A 9,772-nucleotide genomic window follows, 5' to 3' on the forward strand; every position below is an offset into this window, starting at 1 on the left:
TATATATAAAAAATAAAACGGGAATTCTTTTAAACAATTTCAACCCAATTGACATCATGGAAAATGTTTCCGACTTTTTCATTTAAATGTTCCGTTTAAGACTATGGAGATGTCAACCAAACTAAAATCTGAATGAACACGTATCTTACTTGTAGGGAAAAAACAGTGAACCAAGAAACAAAGTATTGTTTGCGTTTGTGGTATGAAATCCAAAAAGCAAACAAACAAAACAAAACAAAAAAAAAAAACAGTGTGTGAATGACAGAAATCACTAAAATCGAAGCTTTTCCGGTAAAATTTCCAGCAAGGCCAGCAGACCATTTCTCCTCTCCCAAAAATCACTTGAGGCTCAAAGTGCCAAGTCAAAAGTCAAACAATATGAAATGACTCTATTGCACTGTGACGTGGCTGCAAAAGCAACCCTCACATTTCTGTCTTTCTTTGACCCCCCCCCCGCACACACACACACACTGTTTTCCAGTGAAAGTTAAAACCATCACTTTTGCAAGTTAACATATCTTACATTATTATATCAACCTCTTTATTTTTAAATCAAAGTGTCAGTGTTCTATTTTAAATAAGTTGATAATTATGAAAGGTGTGTGCCCGTGCGGTATGTGACACATCAGTGCCAATACATCATGGGATATTTCTCAATTTCTTACACCTCTCCTACTCCTTCAAGCAGGCTTTCCAGTGCAGGTCAAAGAGCACAATGGGGCAGTAGTACTCTTGTGTTCATACTTATGATGACAAATGATCTATTAATGCAATTCCTAAAACAGAAAGCAAAGAAACTGAATTTGAAACCAACATGAAAAGTGCCCAAAATGAACTGTAAAAACCAACGAGAATGAGTGAAAGCATAAAGTAGAACAGAAACAGGTGCGGGCACACCAGCACAGAGGTCACTCCTTGTGAGTCAGTTCTGTCTGTGCTTTTTCCCCCTCTCTTTTGTTTTTATCTGTTAATGTAAAACTGTTCTGTTTGAAGAAAGCGTCCCAAGCCCACCTATCCCCTCCACTGTCTACTAGGTCTGCTGTGAGCAGTGGAAGATGGCAGCTTTTTTTTTTTTTTTAGAGATTCTAAAGTTCAAACTGGTCATTCGTGGATGCACCCAGAGTTTGTAACCAGCTCCTCCTTATTCGGCTTTGCGTTTAGTTTAGTTTTTTGTTTTTTGCCTGCAGTCAGATAAACACTTCCAAGTGGAAGCAAATCAGAATGGCATCAACTGCCACAGCTCAGTTATTCCTCCTATTCACGAATATCCTAGCAGTACCAAATCCTGGAACACCCTCAAGAAGCATGGTTACAGTTTAACCTCCTCCACTCTAGGCACAGTCATTAAGAAGTGCTGACACACAATGCGGTTTAGCACAGAGAAAAATACAACAGTCTCCCAGCAGTCCCTTCCACAGCCAAGGCAAGGACAGGGCATGGTATGATAGGGCGGGTGGAAGGAAAGGGGCTGTTGGGTGGTAGTGGGAGGCATGCCCTGGGTAGAGCTTTGGTTAGCCGACTGGCTAGGCTCAGCTAGCCGTGGCACGAGCCATCAGGTCCTCCAAAGCCTTGTCCTGATCGTTGTTGTGGACTAGCAGCACCTCTTTGATGGTATCCCGCTCAAATCCCATTTCACCAAATCTTGACATCAGCTCAAGAAACTGCAATGCCTAGGAAGAGTGAAAAATATGTTGAAATTAAATTGTTGTTGTTCTTATTATATTCTGAAACCTTTTTAGCCTCTCAGGCTAGAATTTGAGACATTTAAAAATGATCCACTGACAGTTTTTCCTCATCTTTTTGAGATGTATATTTGGTCGTACAAACCTTTTCTTCTGAGCACTGGTACATCTCTAAACATTCCTCCACTGCACTTTCATCAAAGCCACGTTCACACAGACGACCGTGGACAAATAGATAGTCCAGTACCTTGGACAGACAATAAGTAAATGTTTATTATGTGTGAAGTAAAACAAAAACTAATTCAAATACGCACATAAAAGACAACTTTAATAGCAATGTGGTATTAATAGGTTTTGTAAGGTTTTACAGTGAACCGAAATAACATCATATTAAAGTTCTTACTCTGTAATTCCTGCTCTGTGAGCCTATCCAGTGTTGTCAACTCCGCAGTAAGGAAAATCGCTACTGGCTGTCCTAAAAGTCGCTAGAAGTCGCTAAATGACGTCATCGCCTAATTTGCATAATTGGTCATGCTAATATAATTGTAACCTACGTTGTAGGAGAGAGAAATAACATCGTGGAAGACACATAAAGTGAGCAAAAAACGTCCTAAATGCATTTAGAATTTATTTAGAACTACAAATTAAATTTCTTTTAGCAATTATTGTTTTTTATCTGTTAAAGTAAAACTGTTTTTTTCAATTATTGTCACAATTCCAACCCTGCTCCTTTATCCGGGCTTCGACCGGCAAAAGTGACCCGAAATAGGCACTCTGGTGGAGTTACTTTATGTGTGTGTGTTTATAAGTAGTTTTAAACGTTGTGATCCACAAAACAGCATAACAGTAAAAGAAGAACTGACTGCCTTACAGTCAGTGCGGGAGCAGCGGCTTCGCTCATGCACGGTTCATTTGCAGTTTGGACGCACAGGTGTGAACATCTCCGGCAGCTGGGGGAGGACTATCCTCCGCCCGTAAGTGCTTTAGCACGGGTGAGGTGCCCACGGCAGCAACCGCTGCTTGTTGAGAGTAAGACCAACACGCTCTTTCACGTCAAAAAGTCGTCATAAATAAGTCTCCAATAACACCAGAAAAAGTCGCCAGATTTGTCGCTAGTCGCTTTTTAGAAAAAAAAAAGTCGCTAAGGGGCCTGAAAACTCGCTAAATATAGCGACAAAGTCGTTAAGTTGGCAACACTGAGCCTGTCATATCACATTACTGAGTCACAATTCTACCTTATTACTCACAAATTTCACCAGGTCAATGTAGATCACTTATACCAGTTATACCACATTTACTCATAATTTTCATAATCATCTAACCATGGACAAACATTGTATCATTGTTTTAAGTATGTCATACTAGCTTTACACAACCTGATCTATTGCCTTAACTTTTCACAAAAAGAGTGAGTGCAGTGCAAAACATTCATTTTAATGCATGTGCACACTGACAAAAACATATAGACAAAACAAAGTGCTAAGCATCAGGCAGCAAATAGGTTATGAATCCAAATTTGTGCAAGTTGGAGTAGGAGGGAGTCACACCTGCTCCACGTTCTGCCCTTGTCTTTGCATGGCCCGCAGGACACCTTCATAAGAGTAGCCCATGCCCACAAGCGTCTCCACACACTGACGCTCGCTGGGAGTCATGCTGAGGAGGGCTCCACCACACGGTAGACCAGCAGATCCTGACCCTGGAATGGCCTAATGGCAGTGGGGGCAAAAACATGAATATCAATACAGCTCAAAGAACTGTTTTTAACCATCCCTTGATATGCACTTTTAATATTTTTATATATCAAACATGTCGAGTCTTCATGAAGGGGAATGTATGTTTTGTACTTGCACAGTCAGCCCGCACGCAGTGTACGGTTTTGGGACCAGAGACAAAACAAAGTTTGGGCATTTTTAAAATTTTTAATTCTGCAGTTTTTTTGTTGTTTTTTTTTTAAATATGGCACAGAAGCATTGAAATTCTGTAACATGATAAGTTAACATCTAAAGTGCATGGTAGACTATTTAATATGTAATGGATAAAATCCCTAAGGCACCTAAAGCGAAAAGAATTTCCCATAGAGCCATATTATTTTTTTTTAATTTTTTTTTTTAAAAGGAAAAAATAGACTTCACCTTGCATAAAAATAAATAGGAGACTTGCATAGTTTCACTGTTGTAGAGTAGAGCTCTGCAGCATGCTCACAACACTTGTGTACGCTCTTGCCTGGTTAACCAAGTTTCATTATTATAGTGGAAGTTGCAGCTGAAGTGTTCAATGTCTACACTGAATTATACTCACAGGCTTTGGTGTACCACTCTTGGTGTGGCTGGCTAGCTCAGGAGCAGCAATAACCTGGGCCTTGGGCATGGTAGGTGGGCTGCCATTGGGCAGGTTCTGTCGGGGAGCAGAAACGGTGGTGGGGAGAGGAGTGTACCTCAGTGGTTCTGGGTCACCAGAATCACAGAGCTTGGGGAAAGTCAGAGAGCGAATGTTACAAGGGCGATCGTCTGTGTCAAATGCTGCTCTTCCAGGATGCCCTACTCTGTCCATGTCTAGCAAGGCAACCAACCCGTTGGGTTTGTGGGCAAAGCCTGGTTTGGATGAGAGGCTGGTGTTGATGCTGGGTGGGGATGGGCTGTTTCCACGTGATGTTGGCCCTAGCTGAGAAATCTCTGGTGGGGAAACAGAAGGAGGATGCTGAGGCTGAGGTTGAGCTTGAGGTTGAGGCTGACTCTGGAGGATGTTTCTCAGTTCCTCCTTATCATCTAAAGTTTTGAGTTCCAGCTTGTCAAAGGGATCTTCTTCCCGCTCAAAATCAGCTAAATTGAGGCTGTGTAGCTGAGGAGTGCTGGGTTGGGTGTTCCGGTGGTCAAAGCTTGGAGCAGGCAGTGGAGTGAGGATGGCATTATGGCTCAGCCCTGCAAGAACAGGGTTCAGCGCTGGTGGTGGAAGGTCCTGGTCCTCTGCAGCAGACTGGGGTTTCTTCCCTCCACCACCATCAACCTCCTGGGCCTTGGCCAAACGCTTCCTGCTCTCTGCCTCCTGCTTGGCTGCAGCCTCTTCTGCTCTGGCTTCTGCCGCTCTGGCCTCAGCCAGTTCTGCCCCCCAGCGCACACTACGTTTCTCGAGAGAAAAGTCATACTGTGGAAAAGAAGAATGATAGGTGTTAAGGGGTGAACAGGGCACAAAGTAAAAGAGAAAATATTTACTGTATTAAATTGAGAATAACAGTAACACAAATGATTTCCTCGTATCTCATCTTCAACTACCACAAATGATGTGCAGAGCTGCATTTATGCCACAGCCAACATCTGTGGGAAAAAACCCACCTTTGTGTCCGCCAATGCAGAGCCAAAGTCTGGCAGAGAGAAACCAACAGGCAGACCCACTTTGGCTGGACAACGGAATTTATCATTTATCTTGAAGGGAACATCATCAAGATAGCTGATGGGTCCTGTGCACATTAAAAAACAAGGAGAAAGTAAGTATACTTTACAGAAAGCACACTGCAGATAAAGGCACCAACAGAGCTAACAGTAAGACAACAAAGTACTAAAAATAAGTCCTTGCCATTGTTGTATGCATCTGAGCCAGACTTCCTTGCAGCCATTTAGAGTCTGAAAACAGAAATAAGCACGCTGGTTAGTGGTCAGTGAGAGTACAGTGATTTTTTTTAAAAATTTTTTTAATTTTTTAGTGATAAAAGAGAGCAAAGTGTTATAAGCTATAGGCTAGCATATTTTAAAATGTTGTGCCACTATGAAACCAGCACAAAGTAGACTTCCACAGCCTTTCTTCCACCAGTTTGCCAACAGATGCAATATTTTGCCTAATATGGGATATTTGCACTAAAGTATGTTGTTCTGAGAAATGCCTATTTGACATGTCTAATTAAAGCACAAGAGAAATAACATGCCTTCATATTGTAGTGCAAATCCTTTTAAATTGAAAATAGCTTAATTTGCCTTTGTGCATTATGTTGCCCAGAGTCTTCAAGTTATATAATCCTGTTATTTGGTAATGCTGTGCAACAATGCCTGACATTATGAACACAGACGTTACTGTTTTCAAATCTGCGAAACAGAGAACTTTGATCTGTGTGCTGGTGTGCAGACCAGCTTCCAGCAGAAAATATTTTGAAGCCGATTTAATTAACTTTGAAGTGCTCTGTGTTTTTAAAAGAAAGAGCATTTCAGATTTCCTCAGGCTAAAGTGGACACAAACACTGTATCACTTGGTTTACTGACACACTAGGATAATTTACCTGGCACTTCCTGAATAAATGAAAATGAACACTCAACTCTACAGATGTTTAAATGTTTTAGTTCCGTGTCACTTCCAAACAACTGAGGCAAATCAATCATGATCACAAGACATCTCGTGATTGGGGTGCATCTATTTTGTCAGATGTCTTAAGTACGAAGACGTTAGCTTAGTAGCGCCACAATAATTGGTAGGGTGTAGTAGTTGGTGATAATGTTATATAACAAAACACCGAGTCAATTGGTCCTCTATATACTTTCACAAATGATCTTATAATGATTTCGTTCTGGCTCTGGTATAATGTTTCTGCTTCAAACCACGATTAGAGTTAAAACATATTAGATATTATAAATCATACGATTATAGTCATTTATAATATCGCAGACAGCGGTGGCTGACTCATGAAGGTAAATAAGTTTGAGTAACTTAACTGCGAAGTTAACACGAGAACGAAAGCACCGCGATAATAGTCGAAAACACATTTTCAGACAGCGATAAGTTATTGCAATAGTCCCATTTTACACGTATGTGTCATAAAATATTCCCCCAAGTACGATATATTCGTAAGATACTGGCACTAAAGTTATGATAGCCTTAGCTTCAAGCTAAGCCAGTCTACACTCTTAGTGTACTTCCAGCTCAGCGCACTAACAGTTTCACAGTGACGGTGATAGTTAAACAAGCCAGCGTCGGGTATAGCAGTACTTTACTTGACATTTTAGGACTCTAAAACCCAAATTATTTAACTCACTGACAGTCACCACTAGATAGTGGCTAACTATCTTGGTGGAATGTCATTAAACCTTCTTTCGGCGGCTCCCTTATTTACACGGGGTCGCCACGACGGAAGATCCGCATATTTTGATTTGGCAGACACTAGATGCCCTTTCTGACGCATCCCAAAAGGGATGCGTGTCTCCACCTCGACTCGAACCATATAACCGTCGGACGTTAGGCGAATATGTAAACCACTATTCATGCTAATAAGCTTAGCTTCGCCAGTGGCCTGTTTGTTATGTGGCCGGACAGGACAGGCTGCTGCCTGTGCTGCCACCGCCCCTGACATTAAACCGAGCTCACAGAAAAGAACATGCCGCTCTCACCAGTATCTGCTCCGTCTTGTTCTTTCAAAATCCAAACGACGCTTTATAGCACTGCCACTCCAATTTAAGCTAATCTCCGATTCGGTTTTATTTATACTGAAACCTCTTTCCTGCTTCAGCGTAGGTCGCCATCTTGATTTGTCAACCTCCCCTCCACTGGTTCCTGTCTGACGTCACTCGGATGCACGGCACAACGGCAGGCACGCGAACACATAATCTTTTGATTTAAACTACACAAAATGAGTATTTTAATAAACAGTCACAGCCAGGTTATAGAATAATAATGTTGAGTGGTTGCTATATTATCGCAATGCTTATTTGACGTATGGCTATGGAAAGATTAAATATCAACTCAAGTCAGGGCTGGGCTGGGACAAAAAATCGGCCCGGGCATTTTGACTAGAGACCAGCCCACCAGGTGTTATAGGAAAAGCCATAAAGCCTTTGAATGAAAACGAAGGCTGTTGTGACAGTGATGTACACTGTCTTGTTGGTATATGTAGTGGTGGCCCCATGATCGGAAGGTCGGGGGTTCGGTACCCCTGAACAAGGTACCATCCCTACACACTGCTCCCCGGGTGCCCACTGCTTCATTGAGTGAATGGGTTAAATGCAGAGAGGAATTTCCCCACGGGGATAAATAAAGTACACTTTCTTTCTATTAAAAGTGAGACATTTTAAATGAGAATAAGAAAGAAAAGTATTTCTTTGTGCCCCCCTTTCCCTGTTAATGCCCTACCTGGCCCCCTGGCAAAACTTTGCTAGACCCACCCCTGCACAGTTACCAGCTATCAGCTACGTAGAAAAGGATCCTGGTGTTATTTGTCTCTCAGAAACAGTTTATAATTTCCCTTCAACTCATTCATGTCACCTAAAAGGTAAACCTGTTTCTCCATCACCTGTTCAGCTCTGATGATTCAGTAAGGACATCTCCTGGTTTCATCTTCATGTTTCCCTCTCACCACATATCCAAACCAATATCAGGACCAGCAGCTTTTACAGCTGTGGCTCCAGCAAACATCAGCTGATACTAGAAATTAATATAAAATAAATTCTAACAACAGCTGATCAAGCTTAAACTTGCTGCTGTTGTTTAGCGCGACATCCGCTGGTTTCTTCTTTCTGGCACAAAGTGGGAGATAAACAAACAAGAGAGAAAAGCCGATCAGCTGATCATTGATCAGTTTCATGATTGAAGTAACAACAGGAGAGGGAGGGGAGAGAATGAGCAAAGAAGAGGCAGCTGTGCAGCATAACGACAGAATAACTCCAGCTTTGTGTCTTTTTCCATTCTAGCTGAAGTACAGGACAAACTGCGTTCCTTTTCAGCTCAATACGAAACTTGTAATATTTTCCCTCAATACCGGATGATTCCGTCAGCCGCCTCGGGTCTCTCCTCCTCCTGCCTCTCCTTGCCGTCATCCACCTGTTGGCCTCTGTGAAAGCTCTGCCATAGAAACCACCAACAAACAACTGAGTTATTTTTACACATCTGGCCAATTGTTTCATTGTTTATACCGTTACAACAAAACAAAAACAAAAAACCCCCACCCATCGGCCCATAAAAAATGAAAAATCGCCATCGGCCCACCGGGTATGCTCTATGGCCAATGCAGCTCTGACTCAAGTGAATTCCGCCCTGCAATGTTGATAAGTGGTTTTCGATACTTATACTGCTGTAAACAACTTCCTGGTCTATATTCTGTCAAACATATCTCTCATTTATTGACATCGAGTCATTTTTAACTCCTATCACAGAATGGAAGCTGTTATCAGTGACTTTTGTATATTCTGTATATTTTTTGTGCGTTGACAATCACTTTTTTAGCCAATAATCACTTTTTGGCATGGCCTCCCTACATTGTCTCACCACTAATGATAAGATCAACTCTACAAAAACTAAGATTTTTTGTTGTTGTTGTTTTTATCAGTAAATCTGGTTCTATTATTTTATTATTTCAATTTGCCAGTAAAGACAGAGTAACACTAAATGAAATGAAAAGCACACTTTTCATAAGATGAGTGATCTTCTAGATCAGGGCTGTCAAACATTAGGCCTGGGGGCCGGGAAAGACTCCAGTCCAGCCCACTGGTCAGCTTTGTGAAGGGGATCATACATTTTGGACTATTAACTGTATTTTCAGACTTTTTTATTACTTTTCCTACCAATGAAGACCTCCACCATGGTCATTCCTACTATGCCAATGAAAATCAAGTAATAGATAAGCAATTAAAGGATATTAGATGTTTTTTCCAATATCATCTAATATAGAAATATCCTTTTTTAAAAATAATATAATTTTACTTTTGTTATTATTATTATTATTATTATTATTATTATTATTAGTAGTAGTAGTAGTAGTATTTACAATGGGTCCATTATAAAAAGAAAAAATAATTAATACACAGTCTGAACAATGAGCTACCAGAACTTATTCTGTAATTTTACACATTTATGTCTTACAATTTAAGTCCAAAGTGTCGTGCTGACAGGTTTTGTTTGCTACAGCAGCACTTATTTTTATCATGTACAAAATTGAGATATGCTGTTCAAACTGCACTTCTTTTCTTATATTGCTATATTCCAGATATTAAATATACAATTAAACCTCTTTGCACTGACTGAAAGGGGGATTTCACTGCTCCTTCCCTCTTAAGATCAAAGTAGGAGTCATATGACCCACAATGTACAGTAAGTGACATCTGTGTTGTAGATGCTCTGAG

At 40.9% G+C, this 9,772-nt stretch overlaps 1 protein-coding gene across 1 annotated transcript; it reads right to left on the reverse strand.

Annotated features, from left to right (window-relative positions):
* Window positions 1-457: 457 nt before the first annotated feature.
* On the reverse strand, window positions 458-7,224 carry ubap1 (ubiquitin associated protein 1). Its single transcript, XM_085160610.1, has 7 exons — window positions 7,049-7,224; window positions 5,253-5,299; window positions 5,012-5,136; window positions 3,981-4,823; window positions 3,230-3,388; window positions 1,828-1,929; window positions 458-1,670 (listed from the first exon to the last, which is right to left on the reverse strand). The coding sequence occupies exons 2-7, from the start codon at window positions 5,290-5,292 to the stop codon at window positions 1,530-1,532; spliced, it is 1,410 nt and encodes a 469-aa protein (XP_085016736.1). The 5' UTR covers window positions 5,293-5,299; window positions 7,049-7,224; the 3' UTR covers window positions 458-1,529.
* Window positions 7,225-9,772: the final 2,548 nt, after the last annotated feature.

The sequence above is a fragment of the Neolamprologus multifasciatus genome, chromosome 5, assembly GCF_963576455.1.
Source record: "Neolamprologus multifasciatus chromosome 5, fNeoMul1.2, whole genome shotgun sequence".
In the NCBI taxonomy this organism is placed as follows: Eukaryota; Metazoa; Chordata; class Actinopteri; order Cichliformes; family Cichlidae; genus Neolamprologus; species Neolamprologus multifasciatus.